The sequence below is a fragment of the Neoarius graeffei genome, chromosome 13 (assembly GCF_027579695.1).
Source record: "Neoarius graeffei isolate fNeoGra1 chromosome 13, fNeoGra1.pri, whole genome shotgun sequence".
Classification (NCBI taxonomy): Eukaryota; Metazoa; Chordata; class Actinopteri; order Siluriformes; family Ariidae; genus Neoarius; species Neoarius graeffei.
This window is the reverse complement of record NC_083581.1, coordinates 62,919,468-62,941,311: the sequence shown is the minus strand read 5'-3', so window position 1 is coordinate 62,941,311 and position 21,844 is coordinate 62,919,468. Positions and strand designations below refer to the sequence as shown.

The following is a 21,844-nucleotide window of genomic DNA, read 5'->3' as shown; positions in this document are numbered from 1 at the left end:
GACGGAGTTTTCACGACCGTGTCAGTGGATATTGAACTGCCAGCGGAATACCCAGACGTGTATAATTACCTCATTAACTTTCCGTCGCTGTTCAGTGGTGAAGCACTGCGTGCTTATAAATCTCTGGACAGTTATCTTTACAGAAATTCAGGATTTGTCAACCGTGGCATCTTGTAAACAAGAAAATAATCCTCATTGGACGGGTAAGTCACTTAAGTATTGAGTATAGCACTGACCAGCCGATTATAGAATAAGGTAATTCCAGCTGTAATTCCAAATCGTCCGTCTCTGGCGTTGGAGAGGTAAAGGCTTAGCAGTGGAGATTTGAGTGGCTGTTTTCTGAGCTTAGTCAACAGGCCGGCTCTGCCTGCAGCCTCGCTTTTGCTTCCGCTCCCGACGCCGCCTCCTTCGCTTTGCTTCCGATAACAATCCACGGAGACCCCGCTGGTCTCGCTATCTCGTCCGGAATGTTGTGCATGCGATGGAAATCGCTACAAACCGTCATTTTCTGCTGGAAACCAATGTCCAGTAAGTCCATACGGTTGTAGTGGATATTGAAGTCTGGTACAGACGAACAACACACAAAAATAAACATAAAAAACGTGCACAGGTAGGGAGAGCTTGTAGCCGCAGCCGTTGTAGTAGAATTGTATATAGTAGGGTTTTCCAGAAGAAAAGGTAGAAGTAGAAGGCGGAAAATGGCGTTTGACTGACAAGATGGCGTCTGTCACAATCTGGATCGGCTGTGACGTCACATGCAAGTGCTCCATTGACAGCATTTGAGATGTGGACGTACAGAAGAATCCTTTCAGTGTAAGATACCCTGAAGATAACAAACAACACCATCCTGGAAAGAATAAACACCAAACCGGTGATATTAAGTATGATAATCATGAGGAAACTGTGCTACTATGGACATATCTCCAGAGACTATAATTTCCTTGAGAGACGTGTCCTAGAGGGGTGGCACGGTGGTGTAGTGGTTAGCACTGTCGCCTCATAGCAAGAAGGTCCTGGGTTTGAGCCCAGTGGCTGACGAGGACCTTTCTGTGTGGAGTTTGCATGTTCTCCCCGTGTCTGTGTGAGTTTCCTCTGGGTGCTCTGGTTTCCCCAACAAGATTTCAGATCATCAACAACATCTAGAGCTTCAGAGACTGTTTTCCTCCATTTGGACCTGTCAGCTGTCTTTCTTTTTGCCTCCTGTGGAGTGAAGCCAGTCCACTTCCAGATGTTCTCCATCCATGTTAGCCTTTGTCTGCCTCTGGAGCATCTGCCTTCAGCTCCTCCTTCTAGGACACGTCCGTCCATCCGTCCATCCATTATCCGTAGCCGCTTATCCTGTACAAGGTTGCAGGCAACAGTCCAAAGACATGCAGGTTAGGTTAATTGGTGGCTCTAAATTGCCCGTAGGTGTGAATGTGAGTGTGAATGGTTGTTTGTCTCTATAAAATGTCAGCCCTGTGATGACCTGGCAACTTGTCCAGGGTGTACCCCACCTCTCGCACCTAGTCAGCTGGGATAGGCTCCAGCTTGCCTGCGACCCTGTACAGGATAAGCGGTTACAGATGGATGGACATGTCCTAGAAGGAGGAGCTGAAGGCAGATGCTTCAGAGGCAGACAAAGGCTAACATGGATGGAGAACATCTGGAAGTGGACTGGCCTCACTCCACAGGAGGCAAAAAGAAAGACAGCTGACAGGTCCAAATGGAGGAAAACAGTCTCCGAAGCTTTAGAAGAGTATGGAATATGATGATGATGATTTGAAATCTTGTCTTCTGTATTAAACTCGGTGTTTGGTTTGATGGTGTTTGTACAGAATCAGAATAACTCTCTTAGCTAATTCACACTGTAAACTCAGCACTGTGATGTGAACCTAAAAACCTCCTTCCTGATTTATGTAGAGTTAAAATAGATGCACTAATTATTGATTTCAGGTAACCTTTAGCCTATACATAGTTTTCACATGACGTCACAGAGTCGGGGATTCCCTAGTGGCAGCCATCTTGCGGGTCAAGCTTACCATACGGGTCACTGAGCACACATTGTAACGCGCGAGTACAAAGTCTTCAAAAGAACCCAAGCAGGCTATTTAAAGCTAGCAATGGTGCACACCTGTTGTATTCACAGCTGTCGTAATAGGTCAGATGATGAAGTCAAGCGGAGCTTTTATGGAATTCCCACTGTACGGGAGCACGAAGGCGAGCAAACAAAGAAACTCAGCATACAAAGGAGAAATCTATGGCTTGCGAGAATCAACCGCAAGGATTATCAGCCTTCCAAACACAGCAAAGTCTGCTCCGATCATTTTATAAGTGGTAAGTTGTAGGGCTTTGACTTCGAACTTCGATATTCGAATACAATTCGAATGTTGTGAAAAAAAGAGGTGTTCGAACGAATATTAGGCAGCTCTAAATATTCGAACCTGTATATGGTATCATTAGGCATAATTCTTTTATTTTTGTGAATGTGGTTGTAAACGTTTTCAGTTCAGGTCGCAGGTTTTTTTTTTTTTTTTTTTAACGTCTGTGGAATTTATGTGAATCGTGAAGGTCATTGTCTTTTGTCTTATCTGGGCACCTGTAGACGTTAGCGTCAAGCTGGCACGCATTGAACAATGGAGTCAGATGCTAGCACGTTGGAGATTTGCACTCCGGAGAATTTAAAAAGTGATGTGTGGCGCAATTTTGGATTCGAAAAAAAAAGATGGAGAATGCGATTAAAAAAAAAAGGTTACCTGTAAAATAGGCCTACAATAAATGAAGTGTAATGTAACTGCTGATGTGATTAAATGCAATATAAAATGTGACTTTTTCTTCTGAAAATATCGGTGTTTGTTTTTTTCTGCAGATATTTGGTTGGTTTTTGTACACCTGATGTTATAACATAAGAAATGAAATTACTAACGTAGACTATGCGACACTGCGCAGTAATGCTTTCATGCGCTGTTATTTTTGTCAACTTGGGATAGTTGCTAAAAAATAAAAATAAACTATTAGCTTACTTGCGCAAGTAGCCTATAGGCCTAAATTAATTTAGCCTACACATGGTGGAATTTACATACCATGAAGTTCATAAGTTAACGAAGTGAGCACGTAAAACTAATTTGTGATCTTATATCGTGTCCGTGTTTGTTTGAATTGTGAATCAGAGACGTGAGCAGGAAGCAGTGACATGACCGCTGACACCGCTCTCATTCAAAACAAACATTCTCAAAAGCCAACACGAATGGGCTCGGAACGGCAGTGTTATAAAACAGATTAGGTGTAGGCGTAGTAGTACCTGCTCATTTTGTAAACGTTCCCCTTTGATTGTCAGTGAGGCTACAGTTTAGAGGCTTTCATCAGTACAAGCAACCAGGAAACCGAAGGAACAGCGTTTCACACAAAAAAGGCAACGGACAAACGACGAAGTTTGTGGATTATGTAACGTTAAAAGTGTCAGCCGGTATAATGCCAATTACTGCGACACTGCACGTTTCATTAGTAGTGGTTGTAAAAACACGCCTGAATATTTCATATTTCCTACACGTAATCTTATTGACATTGAACACTGCCCCCTGGTGGACTGAATATCATATTTAATTTTGATGCCGAGGTGTTAGTGAGGCATTTAAGAATAATATAATTAATAAAAGTTCGAATACTATTCGAATGTCTAGATTAATTTCCAAACGAACTTCGAATATGATTTTTGGGCCAAGGTCAAAGCCCTAGTAAGTTGTTTAAATAAACAATCAATTGCAAATCTGTTACAGTCCATGAAACATAGGAAGTATAAGGATGAGAAAAAAACAGTGAATCGGAAAGCTGCGCAAATGTGCGCAGCTTTCCGATGTAAATCAATTCCGATTTAAATCAACTCGATATTATACACACACACACATTTATATGCAGTGTTGAGAGCTCTAAAATTCCAATGTTTACATACCTTGGCTGTAATTAGGACACGACTGTCACTTGTTTTTATATGGTGGACTTCACGGACCCAGCCACAGACAAAATAATTGTACGACTCCAGCGACTTGTATGCTTTGAGGTCGTCAAGTGTGTAGGCACTTTTACTATTCACGAAATAGTTCACAATATCAGGGTACGATATGGATGGCAGCCCTGCATAGTCACTTGAAAATGCATCTTTGTCCACTTCGTAGGGGTCAATTCCCCCAATCAAGGCCAGTTTGGCTGCATACCGTTGTCGTGAGATGTCGTCCAATGTATCTATATACTTCCGTTTGCTTGATTTTGCCGACATTGATCTTTATTTTAGAAAACTGACTATATAACTTCATAAATTCGTCCGAGATAACGTAGCCGGTAATAGCGATGGTCCGTTTTGTTTGCCCCACAAGATGGCGGCTGGAGGGCATTCCCCGGAATGCCGTGACGTCAGTGAAAACTATGTATTAAGGCTCATGACACAGAGTTACACTGATTCACATGATGCCTGTTGAACTTGGTACAGAACTAGACTAGTAAGTTGGATCAGGTGAAAATAAGAGACCCAAACTGGACACGCTTGCTCAGTTTTACTCCTCTAATTTAGAACATCAAGTGCATTTTTTTGTACAGTATTGTGTTTTGTGTCACAGGAAGTTGGAGGATCTGAGCGTGGATGAATTCCTGTTGTCCGGATTTGGCTCTTTCGAGGGGAATGAGTCTGAAGATGAGGCTTCAGGCTTGGAGAATGAGGCCGATAACTCTGCATCCCAACACAAGTAAGCATGGATTTAATTGCGATTGAGAGTATTATAGAGAAAATGCAATTACACTAGTAAACAACAACAAACTATTGCTATTCAGTAGCAACATGCTGAAAATCTTTCACGCTGAAAAGCAAAACCTTCAATTTATTTCTCCAAAATTGTTTGAATGAAAAACAGTCAGCAGGGGATTTCTTATTAATTTGCGCTGGCACAAATTGTTACTCTCACTCAGGATCGTTCTTATTATTATCCTAATGTTTTTAGGATGTTATTTCTCTCTCAGTTTTCAACCAATCATCACCAAATTTCACATGAAGAATACCTCTGGGCTGGAATACGTTTGCTATGACTTTTGGTGCTGGTCTGGATCACTGATCCAGAATGATCCATGAAAAAAAGGGTGTTTATTTTTTTTTCCTCCTTCGTCAATCACTTATAACTCTGTCAATGACGCTAACCCATAATTACATCATCGCTTGTTTACCGCAATGCATTATGGGCGATACCCGGGGTCAGCTCCGTTGTATTGTTTACTTTCGCCTTTGTTAAACACTGCGTTGTTCTGTCTGACTGGTTTTAACCATGTCTAAGGTGAATTGCTGTGTGCTTTACTGTCTCTCCACAGCAAAGAGAACGCCTAATTTGAGCTTTTATCAGCTGCCAGTCGAGAAGAAAGAAATGGTTAAGTTTAATCCGCAACGAAAACCTTCAAACTGAATCGAAATATAAGTGTTTGCTTACATTTGTCTGGTGGGAAAAAGATGTACTTAAACTGTGGCCCAGCGATATTTCCACGGTCTGCGGAACAGCCTTTCGGTTATAGATGATGATAAGTCAACACTGTTCATCGTCTGAAACTAGCGATATTCCAAAGCCTGTAAAACAAAGGAGTATTCTTCTGCCTTTGCCCTCACAATGTACCAAAGCACTCGGCAGCCGAACGAGCTTGTCGGACTGATAAAACTCCCAAACCACGAAGGGTTCTCTTTCGGGTATGGATAATGTTCAGTGTACCTCACTAGCAGCATTTTTTGAAGAAAATGCATTTATACTGAACATGACATGGCAGATCAACGGGTTTCCAAAGATTTTACTTATTTATTTATTTATTTATTTATTTATTTGTGTAGTAATGTTTCCTGATATCAAGTTTTATTTAACTAATCACTCATTTATAAATGTTTTGATAAGACATTCTGAGATTTGATGATGTGGTCGACTCGGTCAGTCTCTAGGTCGTACGAGTTCTTGTCACTTATCTCTTACCTTCTCACCAAGCTTGATTTGGATTCCGATGTTCCTGCTGTAAACCCTCAACATGCCATCCACCTCTTTAAATCACCAATTTCTTTGTCTTCCACGACAGAGCACGGCAAAATTGCTCCTCTCACATTGCTCTCACGTAAAATTGATCTAACATCCGCTATATTGCACAGCTCCCGACCCTGGCGATCCCCCATAATGCACTGCGATGAACAAGTGATGATGATGCTATGCTTGGGGGCTATTGTTACTCTCACTCAGGAGCTTTCTACTTTAATACTAATAATAATATTATTATTATTATTATTATTATTATTATTTGAACATTTTTAGGATGCTATTTCTCCCTTAGTTTTCAACCAATCATCATCACATTTCACATGAAGAATACCTCTGGGTTGAAATGCGTTGCTATGATTTTTGGTGCTGATCCAGACCACTTTTCCAGAATGATCCATGAAAAACAGGATTTTTTTTTGCAATTACTTATAACTCTGTCAATTTTCAAGATTAAAAAAAAAAAAATTCCTCAATCTTTTTTTTTTTTTAAATAAATTTTGTTCAGGGCACAACTTTTCCTCACTAAGCGTCATTCTTTGTCTCTTACCATTCTGGATCTATAAGGTACAGTGACCAGACATCCTGGTTTGTAACAGCTGCCGCAAATCACTGTGACTTTAGTCACAATCTCTATCTAGTTTAACACTCGCACGTCAGAAGTGAGTGTTATTTCCTGTTGCATTGTATTTCAGTTTCATCGTTTAATTGAGTGTAAGCATTTGATTTGATTTATTTTGATTCTTATACCTCACCGCTTTGAGCAGTACACCAAATACAAAAAAAAAAAAAATTGCAAAGTCATGAAAATGGAACAAAAGTGTGTGTTGACCATAGCTGAAACTTCAGTTTAAATGATATAACTATGTCCTATATTTACAAATTACTCCCATTTAATTACTAAAATACATTCTGTATAACCACATGGTCTCAGCCAGACTGCAATCTCCAAGTCAGACTATATATATATATATATATATATATATATATATATAAAATGTGTGTGTGTGTTTGTTATTTACCAGCTGGGAGGTCCGTATCGTGAAATACCGTGACCGAGGTCTTGAAAGTACTGAGCGAGGCCCTCTGTGCCGAGGTCAGTATTCAAGGCCGAGGTCACGGTATTTCACCATACGGACCGACCTTAAGCTGGTAAATAATCTATTTATTTTTTCTTTACCAAATTCTAACAGAAAACAAGAGTGCCCGAAAGGGAAAACTGAGCCGAGCCGCCATTTTGAATCCTCATTCACGGTTGTAATGCAAATGGCTTCCTCCTCGGTATACAAGTGCACTTCCATGGCAGGAAAAAAACTACATTTTGCCGCCTATGTAGTCCCCTATTTATACAAAATTGACTCATTCAGGATTCAGCCATGTTTTTGCTCGGCGTTAGCAAGTTACAGGTTTTAGCTTTCTCCTGAAATGTTTTCTTTTATTTCTTCTTCCTCAGGGTAGTAAAACTCGCTTTCGCTGTGAAGACTGTCGTTATCGCTATCCATGCTGTAAAATTAATGCTATTATGCTGAGAAATGCTGGCAAAAATTTATAAGATTTTTGATAATCTTATAAATAAATCTTATTAAAAAAAAAAGATAAATGTTGACAAAAAATTCTACTATGTTTGTTGTTGTTGTGAACGAGCGAGTCGCCAGAGGTCCATAACCGGGGTCCGTACCGTAGGATATGGACCTGCTCACCAGCCAATCAGAGCGCAGGATTTGGACCGCGAAAAATGAATAAATAAATAAATGTAACAGAATTCCAGCTCCAGGCTCGTGTCTACAGCCAAATCATAGCTGCGCTTAATTGCAAATTGTACAGAAATGTGTTACTGGTTCATAAGATGTGAATAATGACCGAGAGATCTCACAATATTAGAAATTTACTTTTAAATTGAATGTGCTATAATAGACATGACTGTATATCCTAACCCTGTGTTCACTAATTCTGTGAGAGAAAGTGTCATGATCTCGATATTTTTTTTTCTTTATTATAAATTATTTGTCATGGCACATATCAGCAGATTTCTAAATTCTGCATTTTTTTTTTTAAAGGAATGTCAAAAATAAGGGTAAAGCATCTCAACACAAAGATCAGCTTTCAAGGCTCAAAGACAAGGATCCAGAGTTCTACAAGTTTCTGCAGGACAACGACCAGACGCTTCTGAATTTCGATGACACGGATAGTTCAGAGGATGACGAGGAAGAGAAATACCACAAACTTCCATCTCACCTGGAGGTACGTCCTTATTTTTTAGTAGATGGCTCTCCTGGAAAAGATTATGAGCAGGACACTATGGGAATATAGTATTTTGTTATATACAGTTGAGGCAAAATATTTACATGCATCTCAGCTAAATATTTAATCTGTTTTTCATAACTCCGTCCATTTCTTGTTACTGTACTTTATTTTTTTGGCAAGTCAGTTAGGGCATTGACTTCGTTCACATCAACGGTCGTTTTAAAACAATTGATCAGAGACGGATTTATTTCAGCTTTAATTCACCATATCAGAAATCCAGTGGGTCATACAGTGTCTCTTTAAACAGTCTGAAAGATCTCGTAGATTGATTTAATTACTTTTAGAAGCATCTGATTGGTCAAATGTTATAATTAGGAGTTAATTGAGTGCACACATGGCTGTATTTGGAACCTTGTTGATGTTAAAGGAGAACTGAAGGCAAACTTTTTATTATCAAAATTCTATTTACCTCATTTTATTAAATATAGCATTGCATTTTTGACAGCTATTTTGTCACTGCTATAGCAAGTTATGAGTGTTTTGAAATATGCTCTGTAATATATCAGTCTATATGTCAAAGCAACGGCCGTAAACGAGATTCGTTGAGACCTGTGCGAGACATTGTAGGACGGAAGTAAAACATACAGCGGAAATCAAAGTGACAGACATCTGCCAGCGTTGTCAAAAGACGTGCGCGCCCTCTTTCGAATGCTGATGTGATCAAGCCGGAAGTTTTGTTTGTTTTGATAGCAATCAGGAAAATTTGAAAAAAGTAGGCAGTAATCGTCATTTAAACTCATTTTTGTGCAATATTTCGTTTGGAAAACAGTTTTCAAAATGGCGGCACTGACACCTGGCTGACACTTCACGTTTCGAAGTCTCGCACACGTCTCGTGAAGATCGCGTGGATAAGCGACGCCTGCCGTGGACCAAACGAACTAAATTCAACATGGCTAAAAACCGAATAGGCCAATAAGTATAATATTTAATTGCGATTAGTTGCCAATACGAGTCATGAGATAAGGTTACTAAAACCTTTTTTTTTTTTAATATGAAAGAATGTCCCTTTACACACTTATCCAGAAGGGTAATTTTGCACAAGGCCATCTGTCTACAGCAGAAAAAAATAAAATAACAAAACGCGTCTGGAAAAATCCCAAGGGAGTCTGGAGCCAGATTCGTGATGTTACCTGCGGAAGCACCAGCAGGCTGCGCGAGCTTTGCACGGTTTCAGTGCACAGCCTGTGTAGACCAAGCGCTCCCATTTCTCTCTCATTGTCCGGTCTTTTGGAAAACGATGAGTACTAACCCCTCCTACGATACATCTGTTAACCATTTTAATAATTACGTGATAACGTTGAAGAAATTTGCAGAAAACCACCACGTCGTTTTCTCATAAACAAACCAGCGCTGACGTAGAATTCAGAAGGAGGCGTCCCGCACGCGACGTCACAAAAATCAGTGTTTGCTGGGAAATCCAAATGCCAAGTTTTTTCAGAGGCGGACCAATTCGCCTCAAATGGCTTGATTTCAACTGAATTTTTCTGGTATTGCGCAAGGTAAAAAAAAAATGGCAGAGAATGCAGAATGTTACAGATATTTGACCAAAGTTTAATATAAAATGGGAGAATTACATTGATCTTGCTCCTGAATTTACCCGTGATATGCACTTTAATGACAGTGAGTCAGAGTCTTCAAAAAACATCACTGAGCCATGCGCCCCTCTTCCCACTAGAGACAAACAATAAGTAATCAAGTCCTCAGTCAAGTTAACAATACGTGTTAATGCCGTAAAACAAAGACTTAAAGAGACTCACTTAGGTATCAACCACTGACAGTTATCGAGAACAGCAATCGTTGACTTCAAATAATCCCTTAAAAGAGCTTTATTTTACAAGCTAAAAGCAGATTTACTTGAGTCTTTACTTTGTAAGCACTGTTGTCATGGCTACTCGTAAACGTACGGTACTCTCTGTCTGTCAGAGGTGGGGTTTACATTAGACCGTATCAGCGGATCATCAGATTAACGTTTTTAAAAACGATTAGCGTGCACACAGCAACGCCAATACACGATTCGCGTGCACACAGCAATGCCAATACACGGATACGCTAATCACATGGCTAATTAGACGGCACGTAAGTTGAAATGTGTAAATGTGTAATGTGTAAATTTCTCAGTGGCTCGGCTCTGCAGGCATCCTGCGCTCCAAATCACTCCGCCCTGAACAGCGAGTGCCCTCTGGAGGGTGCGCACTCACTCCGGCCCTGCGCAGCTCACAGAGCGCGCGAGTGAAGCGCACGAGCAGTGATTCGGGACTGAGCCGCTGTGTGTGTGATCCCAGTGCATATCGGGCATGCGCGTCACTTACCACTTGCAAGTGGAAGGATGGCAAGCCTAAAGACAATCATAACTACACAATGGGCAGTATTTGCATCAGTATTTGCAGTATTTTCATACTTTTATACTCTTTAATGAAAGGTGATACAAGGCGGAAGTCCGGGCCCTTTTTTCAGCAGTCGCGTCACATGACCAACGCCAGCGAATCAGGAAGGTGGATGTCACGGTGACGTTGTCCAATGACGACGTCAGCTAGAGCTCAGCACAGCGTATCCGCGTATCCTCAATGTTTACACAGCACCGGACCAAACACGAACTGGGTTGAATACGTGGGCCCTGGCGGATTCCCGTTTCCCGGCGTTTCCCGGCGTTTTAATGTGAACGGACAGTGCATCCGCGAAGAAAATGAGACAGATACGGTCTAATGTAAACTTGGCCAGAAAATGCAGGCAATTGATGGCTGTAATCGCTGGAAGAGTTTGATTTAAAAACATGCTGACAAACAGATCCAAATCATCAATCAAAAATCAAGTGAGGTACAGACAAGATATCAAAGACAAAGGGCAAAATCCAAAACGGAGTCAGAAACCAGAATATCGACACAGTGCGACGAAAGGTTTGGTAACATGAGACAAAAGGGTTAGCACATATACTTCACAAAGTCTGTGCGTTTAGAGAGTCCTTATAAGTGTGCGCTGTGATTGCGCTCTAATTTGGAACAGGTGCCAGGGCTCGACATGAACTTTTAAGCCCACTAAATTTCCACTTGTCCCCCAACATTATCACTTCCCCCTATTTTGCGAGTACTACTTTTTGTTAGGAACACCATAGAATAGTTGTGAATTGCAACATAAAATGAAGATCACACGTTGAGTTGAAGTTTAGTTATTGATCATTTATTATTAAGTTTGGTTCTTGGTTACGTTTGACTTTTACTTGTAACTGACAATAACCGTTTTATCCAGAATAGTTTTTCCTGTCTTAGTTGATTTATTTCCATTTCACATGCATACAGCTGTTGTAAAGTTCAGTGTGTTTGTGTAGAACTCTCTCAGACTGTAGGTTCATTAATGTAGAAATCATAAAATAGAAATCTAACAAAGTTTATATGAAGAAAATGAGGGTATCAAGACTTTTGAACAGTACTGTGTTTGAGAATATTTATATATCTTTATTTTTTTTTTTTAAATATCATCTTCCTCTAGATTTAAAGAAAAAATACCCATGCTGTCATGAGACAGGATAATGTTTGAGTTTAAAATTTAGTGTGTAGATTGTGGGTGTTTTATACAGACCTGGCAACCTGTAACTGAATCAGTGCAGCTGGTCCGTCCTGAGACAGCGCGTTTTTTTTTTTTAAATAAACCTAGAGGTGGATGATACATATTATTAAAAAACACAATATATTAATATTTTGCACAGGACTGTACTCCTTTGATAACAGAAACAAAGCTCCATCTCTCTCTGCTCTGTTCTGTTCTTTCAGGATTTATCGCGCATGTCGCTCATTGTTGAGTTTTTTTTTATGCCCGAATTGCTTGAAACCAATCTGGGTTTCAAACAAGGAAGCTGCTTCACCTGTAAGAAAGTCAAACACTTTCATGAAGGCGCTAATTCAAATGCGAGCAGAAAAAAAACCCCCCCAAGATTCTTAAACAAACTCTTCCATCCTCACTTCCGACTTTCTGTTTTTGTAAAACGCATTTTAAATACAATCGTGAATTTCTCTGGAGTTTTCAGGCTGAGCTCCTCTCCTCGTATTCTGTAACCACTCATTTCCTCATTGTTCTTGAAGCATTTACTTCTATTTGTTAACATTTTTCTTGATAGCGGGGAGACGGTAATGCCTTTTATCTATTTCTCTGTTTGAACAAGCAAAAACAGCACAAAAATTAACCGTATTGAAGACGGATTAAGCCTTGCTTGCATGAAAGACAGTGTCTGTCTGACCCCAGCTGTAATTATCATGTGATGCGTGATGTCATGCACAAGGGGTCTATAAACAGTATGCGTACCATGCTACAACTGCGGGGTATATAAAATAACTGGCAAAGCAGTAAATGAAACCAAGACTAAGAAAACAGCCAAGACATAATGGCGAATACGTAGTGAGAGACGCTTTTGGGAACTGAAATAAAAGATCAAAAAGTCTAATTTTTGTGGTGCTAGATCGTAATATATGCTCATTCCAGGTTGCCCGGTCGAGCATGTCGAGGACATATCCCACTTGCCCGAATACATGTTTCACTTGCCCCGGGCAATCAGGCAGTCCTTAATGTCGAGCCCTGGGTGCATGGTGATTAGTCCTAATGGCGCCACGTGTGTTCATGTGAATAGCAGTTTGAGATGTGATGCCGTCGAAGACAAACTTCATATCCTGGACCGTGTAAAGTGTCCTTGGCTGAGGTCTTTGCTCTCTGAGCCCTGTTCTAGTTTTTAGAGTAATCTTAGTGGATCTGAGAATTCCGTGTCAGTCCTTTCAATGTTGTGTTGACTAATAGTAAAATCTCATTTTAACCCAATAGTTCTCTGTGATTTCAGGTTGCCAGCTCGGATGAGGAAGTGGATAAGAAAGGTGAGAAGGCGGCAAAAAAATCTGCCAAAAAGACCACAAAAGTCACAGCTAAGATGGTCGAGAATTGGAAAAAGGCACTGAAGGTAATAGTGGTCTTTGTGTTAATGCATTTGAGTTTTATTCATGAATGTGGTTTCATTATCATATCATATTATCATGCGTTTGTCTGTTATGTTTAAGCCCACCTTGAAATACGTTAAATATGATTACAAGAGTTAATATTAAAATGTTTGCGATGTGCCTCTGGCACTGTGTTTTTGTTATTCTCCTGAGCAGTTGGTGGTTGTGTGTCACTCATTGTGTGTCATGACATTGGTATTACAGTCACAATGAATATTCAACAGTTAAAGCTAGACTGCCTTTCAGATTTTTCAAGTGTAGGTCATAAAAAGAATTTTTCCAGACACCCAATTATTTTTGTTTAGTGGATCGAAAGCTACTGAATTCGAATCACAGACTTCCAATTTTATTATTTTTTTTTAAATAGATTTTTTTACACAATTTAAAAAAACATGGCCCTAAATTCTCCGCTATTTCTTCCTGCTTCACCATGACCCAATTCAAGATACTACGTCATGAATCACGTGACAGGCTTTCCTCATTTGCACAAAGCATTGTGGGATACAAATTTGAAACAGGAGAGAAAAATGGAGGACGTGAGTGTGCGAATGAAACATGAAAGCGACTACAGTAACGGAGAGGAAGAAGAAAAGACGTTATGTTGCGAAGGAAAGGAAACGCAGGACCAAACTAATAAATATCGGCGGTCAGCGAGCACCTCGGTGTGATCAGCTGTTTGTTTAGTGATGGAATGATGTAATTGTCAGTGCACGGTCAAGGTAAACCTGCGCATGCGCACACGGACTTCCTCTGTCTGCTTGACTGTACGAAGCGAGCGATTTCGTGCACGTTTTTTGCTCGGGAATCACCTCAAATTAAATAACTTCCCAGCTACAGAATGGCCTGATATTTTGTGAGATATTACAGAAATAAACATGTACAACCCCAATTCCAAAAAAGTTGGGACAAAGTACAAATTGTAAATAAAAACGGAATGCAATAATTTACAAATCTCAAAAACTGATATTGTATTCACAATAGAACATAGACAACATATCAAATGTCGAAAGTGAGACATTTTAAAATTTCATGCCAAATATTGGCTCATTTGAAATTTCATGACAGCAACACATCTCAAAAAAGTTGGGACGGGGCAATAAGAGGCTGGAAAAGTTAAAGGTACAAAAAAGGAACAGCTGGAGGACCAAATTGCAACTCATTAGGTCAATTGGCAAAAGGTCATTAACATGACTGGGTATAAAAAGAGCATCTTGGAGTGGCAGCGGCTCTCAGAAGTCAAGATGGGAAGAGGATCACCAATCCCCCTAATTCTGCGCTGACAAATAGCGGAGCAATATCAGAAAGGATTTCGACAGTGTAAAATTGCAAAGAGTTTGAACATATCATCATCTACAGTGCATAATATCATCAAAAGATTCAGAGAATCTGGAAGAATCTCTGTGCGTAAGGGTCAAGGCCGGAAAACCATACTGGGTGCCCGTGATCTTCGGGCCCTTAGACGGCACTGCATCACATACAGGCATGCTTCTGTATTGGAAATCACAAAATGGGCTCAGGAATATTTCCAGAGAACATTATCTGTGAACACAATTCACCGTACCATCCGCCGTTGCCAGCTAAAACTTTATAGTTCAAAGAAAAAGCCGTATCTAAACATGATCCAGAAGCGCAGACGTCTTCTCTGGGCCAAGGCTCATTTAAAAGGTGCCCTTCCACCAAAAACGCTTAATACTGGCTCTTTTTGAAATACCATAGTTCACTCCGAGTTGCATATACATGCTGCATGTGAAAATGTAATTCTACTCCCATTCCCTGTATTAGCTTATGAAAGAAAATAGTCGGAAAAACGAGCGAATCTGAAAAAGCCCTACGAACTTGCGTCACTTCGAAAATTAGTATTCATGGCCTTGCCCACCTTGGCTTGCGACCGCCCACAGGAAGAAAGTTCGATTTAAGTACGAGGAGAGATGGCAGAGCCCATCTCGTCAGTAGCTAACAAAGAGGACCTAACAGCAAGTTGAAAACATGCCTGAACAAGTTCGTGCCTGTGTTATTTGTGGCAGTAACACATCAACGTTGCATTTCTTGCCCAAGATAGAAGAGGTGAAGAAGAAATGTTTGGAATTTATCTTTGGAACACCACCAGCGAAGTATAATGCAATGCTAGTAGTGTTCTGATCATTTCAACCACAGTGACTTTTCAAACTTCGGTGCCTTCAGTAGTGGTTTTGCTTCGAGGTTGTTTTTAATACTTGGATCTGTACCGTCAAGACGATCGACCACCAGCTCACAAGCTGGAAGTAAAACATGAACTTTTTGTTCGAAGGTTTTTGTTACAAAATAGCATGTTCATATTCTCCACGTTAGCATGCATGACATGGTCACAAGCTAGGCAGGGATGAGAGTTTTCCGCTTTTCGGCAGATTTCCGCTTTTTCTGAGTAAAAAACGACCTTTTTATATTATGCCAAATCCGTTGAGAATTTTTTTTTTTATTAATTTCGGGGGGGTTGGGGTATGTTCCTTCATGCTGTTCAAACTTTATTAACTCCAACGATGTTTACACATTATTTGTAAGTCGCCATCTTTAGTCTCGTTTAAATCTCGTTGAATGTGATGTAAAATTTGTGTTATCTACATTGTTATTGGTCAAAACATCGATGTCGAGACCATAATAGCCAATCAAGACAGTTTTTACAAAGACACTCACATCCGCTTGTTCTGACCCACTGGAGGTAGCATCACAGTGCTGTTAGCCAATCAGAGGTAACATGTTTACTGATTGCTGTTAGCCAATCAGAGGTAACACGTTTACATGTCATGAATATTAATGAGTAAGAGCTGAAATCATCTCGTTCTCCCGCCACCCACTCCTCCACCAAACTAGAACAGCCTGAAACAGGAGAACCACAGCATTTTTTTTCCACCAAAACCGGCTCACAGGGCATTCATTCATACTAGAGACCACCGCACAATTAATGAAAAAACGATGCAGTGAGACCTTTAAAATGGACTGTGGCAAAGTGGAAAACTGTTCTGTGGTCAGACAAATCAAAATTTGAAGCTCTTTATGGAAATCAGGGATGCCGTGTCATTCGGACTAAAGAGGAGAAGGACGACCCAAGTTGTTATCAGCGCTCAGTTCAGAAGCCTGCATCTCTGATGGTATGGGGTTGCATTAGTGCGTGTGGCATGGGCAGCTTACACATCTGGAAAGACACCATCAATACTGAAAGGTATATCCAGGTTCTAGAGCAACATATGCTCCCATCCAGACGACGTCTCTTTCAGGGAAGACCTTGCGTTTTCCAGCATGACAATGCCAAACCACATACTGCATCAATTACAGCATCATGGCTGCGTAGAAGAAGGGTCCGGGTACTGAACTGGCCAGCCTGCAGTCCAGATCTTTCACCCATAGAAAACATTTGGCGCATCATAAAACGGAAGATACGACAAAAAAGACCTAAGACAGTTGAGCAACTAGAATCCTACATTAGACAAGAATGGGTTAGCATTCCTATCCCTAAACTTGAGCAACTTGTCTCCTCAGTCCCCAGACGTTTACAGACTGTTGTAAAGAGAAAAGGGGATGTCTCACAGTGGTAAACATGGCCTTGTCCCAACTTTTTTGAGATGTGTTGTTGTCATGAAATTTAAAATCACCTAATTTTTCTCTTTAAATGATGCATTTTCTCAGTTTAAACATTTGATATGTCATCTATGTTCTATTCTGAATAAAATATGGAATTTTGAAACTTCCACATCATTGCATTCCATTTTTATTTACAATTTGTACTTTGTCCCAACTTTTTTGGAATCGGGGTTGTATCACAATGACCAAATTTTCAGAGGGAGCTAAATTTCACCGACTTTATGAAATCGAAAGGCTGTCTCGCTTTCAGGTCCGGTTTTCTCTTTTAGCTCCTTCTTTTCTCTCTCACCATTTTTCAGCCTGGCTCGTCAGTGATCTAGAAGCTGATAAGGACTGCTGTATTAGTGTGAAAATTCTTTATAAAATAAATTTGCCGCCACTGAAGATCCGGTCTTGATGACAAAGGTTAGTAGTATCTTGCAAAAGTATTCATCCCAGTATTCATTTTTTTTGTGACACAAACCAAAATCTGGTGCTAACCCCCCCCCCTAAAAATCTATTTTAATTCCAGCTTGTAATGTGACAAAACAGGACAAACACCAAGGGGGATGAATACTTTTGCAAGACACTGTATGCATGTCATTCAGAACGGATTTTTTTCCTTTATTCCCCTCATCAGTTAACACCATTAATAATGACAGAACCTTACGTTTCTGCCTGCTGCACATTGCATGTTAGTGTTTTCTAGTAAGTGTCTCGTAAATAAACTACAGTACAGTGTAATATACAGAATTCAGGCTGTGTTGTGTAGTCTTGGCTTAGAATCTAATCACAAAGTGGGCTGCATTGTAACCTGTATTTTTAATCATTTGACTGTTAAACTATACTTGACTGAATACAGGGATGTAATAATGTGTCGGCTAATGTAGCCCGATGTTCTCGAAACAAAATACAAGATTCAAAGAATACGAGATGGACCTCCTGATCACTGTTGTGCACAAGGATGTGTGACTTTACAAATCTATAAAAAAAAAACAAAATGCGTATTTCCACATCCCAAAGTGTGTTTTGTTCCTTTATACCACAGCAGTATTTATTTATTTATTTATTTATTTATTTTTCTTTCTTTCTTTTGGGTGGCACGGTGGTGTAGTGGTTAGCGCTGTCGCCTCACAGCAAGAAGGTCCGGGTTCGAGCCCAGCTGCCGACGGGGGCCTTTCTGTGCGGAGTTTACATGTTCTCCCCGTGTCCGCGTGAGTTTCCTCCGGGTCCTCCGGTTTCCCCCACAGTCCAAAGACATGCAGGTTAGGTTAACTGGTGACTCTAAATTGACCGTAGGTGTGAATGTGAGTGTGAATGGTTGTCTGTGTCTATGTGTCAGCCCTGTGATGACCTGGCGACTTGTCCAGGGTGTACCCCGCCTTTCGCCCGTAGTCAGCTGGGATAGGCTCCAGCTTGCCTGCGACCCTGCACAAGATAAGTGGCTACAGATGATGGATGGACGGGACATCATACTTTTTATAATTTTTTAGCTCATCCGGCCATAGACCAGGCCAGATGAGTGTATGCGATCACGCGTCATCTGTCCGTCGTCGTCTATCCACAATTTACAAAAATTGCTATTCCTCCTACAGCATTAATTGATTTGAATTTTGGTCAAACTCACATACAATGTTCCCCAGGTAGGTGTGCATAAAAGTTGTCAAGATGGTGGCGCCACCTGTCATATTTACAATTTTGTGGGTGTAATGCAATGCCCATCACTACAGTTGAATATGTGCTCTGACCTGCCATATCAAAGAGCCTGGCTCTTTGGTGTTGTGGTAAGGGCGCAGGTTTGGCACCCTGTAGACCTGGGTTCAAGGCAGGGTAAGGTGATTGTTCTCTTGCTTTGCTACAGATGGTGTCAGAAGTGGGATGGCTTGCCGGGAGGCTGTTGAAGGTGTGCCCCTGGATAGGTGGCCCCTGTGCGAGGGACCCCAGAGATGGGTGAAGCATGAGTGTGTGGGGCACCCTGGTATGAGAGAAGTATGGCTGGGGGGTGCGTGAGGGACACCTGTGTGCATGGGTGTGCCTCCCAAAAGGGAGGGCAGTGTGATGGCGTGCCCGTCACTACAGTTGAATGTGCTCTGACTGCCATATCAAAGAGCCTGTTTGTTTGTTTGTTTTTTGTTGTTGTTGTCGTCAGGGTGCAGGTTTGGTATCCTGCAGACCTGGGTTCAAGGCAGGATAAGGTGTCTTCTCTCGCTTCGCTACAATGGGTGTCTGAAATTTTTGGGTGACTCGTCACATTAAACGCTACTCTTTGTAAATTACTGGGATGTTTTCACTGAAACTCACCCAGAAGACTATAAAGACATATTCCAACAAGAGTTGTTCACCAGGTGGTGTCACCTACCATGGATGAGGTTACGGAAGGGTCATGTGCAATTTCACGAAAATCACTCCTCCTCCTACAGGAGTGATCAGATTTTGATCAAACGCATATGGAATGTTCCCCAGGTTGGTATGTATCAAAGTTGTCAAGACGGCGGCGCCACATGTCATATTTAACATTTTATGGGTGTTTGAAAATTTTGAGTGACTCGTCTCACAACACTACTGTTCGTAAACTGCTAGGATGTTTTCACGGAAACTCATCCAGAAGACTCTAAAGACATATTCCAACAAGAGTTGTTCACCAGGTGGCGCCGCCTGCCATGGATGCAGCTACACAGGTGTCATGTGCAATTTCACAGAAATCACTACTCCTCCCGCAGGATTGATCGGATTTCAAACTCGCGTACAACAACAGTGGCCAGTATGAGCAACAGCTTCAGTGAGGCTGTTTTTTGTTTGCTTGTTTTGCAGAAAGAGCCGACTGCACGTTTGATCCGGGACATCACCCAGGCCTTCAAAGCTGCAGTGGCAGTTACAAAAGACAACAAGGAAATAGAGTGTCGCTACACTGTGGATGACAGTTCAGGTAAATGCCTTGCTTTAATGACATGTAGTATACATTATACAGTACCAGTCAAAAGTTTGGACACGCCTTCAAATTTAATGTGGGTTTTTTTTGTTTTTGTTTTTTTTTTTTGGGGGGGGGGGGGGGGACACTTCCTGTATTAAAATAATGATGGCTGTCATTTCTCTTTACTTAGTTGAGCAGTTCTTAACATAATATGGATTACTACAGTTGTGGAATCAAGCTATTTACTGTTTTTATTATTTACTACATAATGTTTGAGCTCAAACGCACAAATAAGGCAAGAAATTGCACTTTAACTTTTGACGAGGCACTCCTGTTAATTGAAAAGCATTCCAGGTGACTACCTCATGAAGTTGGTTAAGATAATGCCAATAGCATGCAAAGCGTCATCAACGTAAATGGTGGCTACTTTTAAAGAATCTACAATATGAAACTTTTTTTTTTTTTTTTGCTTACCATATAACATATGGAATTATTTCATAGTTTTGATGTCTTCAGCAGGCTTTCGTCTAAACCGGGGAACAGGGGCGCTGCGCCCTCTTACCGAAATGCCGATTGAACCCCAAGTCACACTTAGGCCATGCACTTATATGCTACTGCACAACATGCAATCTTTCTCAAAACGATCTTTTCTTCGTGAAAACATCCCAGCAACACCACATGACAATGTGTCTGATCATCAAATACGTTATAATTACTCCAAAAATATTCCAATCATAGTAGATACACCGCCAGACGGTGCAAAAACAATCCGAATTGGCGTTTTCCAGACTGAGGCGCCATGTTCTTTACTTGTCGCGGCTGCTCTCGCGAGATTTGACATGGGTTACATACAAGGTCAGTTGACTTGTAGAGCGAGATTTCTCAAGACTGAATGACCTTTCACCCACCGGCGCGGGAGCTTTTGACAAGTAGTTCACGAGTTGTTTTTGTTGACACTTGGGCATTTAAAGATGTCATCCTGCGGCACGAAACGGAAGAAAGCCAAAGACTGTCCGGGGCAAAAGATAATTACTTCTTTCTTTTTCAATGTTGACAAACAATTTGTTCCAATTTCCCTCTCAGATAGCCTCAGAATGTCCCATTGTAGCCTCAATTTTTCAAAGGCTTCGCACGGCGGAGAGGGGGACGGACAACCGGCACCATCCCCCCCCGGTCGCTTCGCTCCCTCGCCATGGTGAGCTCCCTCATACTAAATTTTTCTAGAAAAACCCCTGTCTTCAGTATTGTTGTACAATGTAGACCGTAGTCAAAATACAGAAAAACCTATGAATGATTATCAAGTCAATTTATTTGTATCGTGCTTTTAACAATAGACGTTGCAAAGCAACTTTATGGAAAAAATTAAGCTTTTAATCATGTAAATTAATAACTTTTATTCCTAAATATATCCCTAATGAGCAAGCGTGAGGCAATGGTGGCAAGAGAAAACTCCCTAAGACAACATGAGGAAGAAACCTTGAGAATTATGTGATTTTTTTTTTTTTTAAATAACGCTGTTCTATAAATATTTCCTCATGGTAGATCATGGCAATTGTAGTCCTCAGTCATCGTAGTGAATCTGTTTGTATTAAGTGTCCAGAGCCATCTTCTAAGTGTATCTTTAGGCTGTCCATATGGGACCATTTTCCACAGGCGCAAAGTGATGAGAACCTCAGCCAGAAGTCGGGCATCATGATGGATCAGGGGCTGTATATATGGGACCATCTTCACAGGAGCGAAGTGATGAGAACTCCAGCTAGAAGTAGGGCATCAGGATGGATCAGGCGGGTCCGAAGAGCAGGAGACCTCAGCATCTCTGGTATCTCAGGAATCTCTGGCGTGTAACTTGACAAAGAGACAGAGAGAGGAAAAACACATTGTCAGGTCTGCCCATTGTCACCTAATGGTTAAGAACAGTGCACATTGTGCAAGCAGGGATTCCTGCAAGACTATGACAGCATAACTAAAAAGGAGAGCCGGAAGGTAAAACAGACATGAAGGACCCCTGGGACATCAAGCAGCCAGCCAGTGGGGGTGAC

The 21,844-nt window shown here is 41.0% G+C and overlaps 1 protein-coding gene across 3 annotated transcripts in view; it reads left to right on the top strand.

The window, feature by feature from the left end:
- Positions 1–21,844, top strand: part of noc2l (NOC2-like nucleolar associated transcriptional repressor) — a 152,046-nt gene that overhangs the window by 5,971 nt on the left and 124,231 nt on the right. For 2 of the 3 annotated variants that reach the window (XM_060938295.1, XM_060938296.1), the window contains exons 2-5: positions 4,590–4,715; positions 8,081–8,264; positions 13,147–13,263; positions 19,706–19,820. In XM_060938295.1, the coding sequence (XP_060794278.1) occupies positions 4,590–4,715; positions 8,081–8,264; positions 13,147–13,263; positions 19,706–19,820 (542 nt within the window). Of the gene's footprint in view, positions 1–769; positions 814–4,589; positions 4,716–8,080; positions 8,265–13,146; positions 13,264–19,705; positions 19,821–21,844 lie in introns of those variants that run through there. The other variant, XM_060938294.1, reaches the window with a different exon arrangement.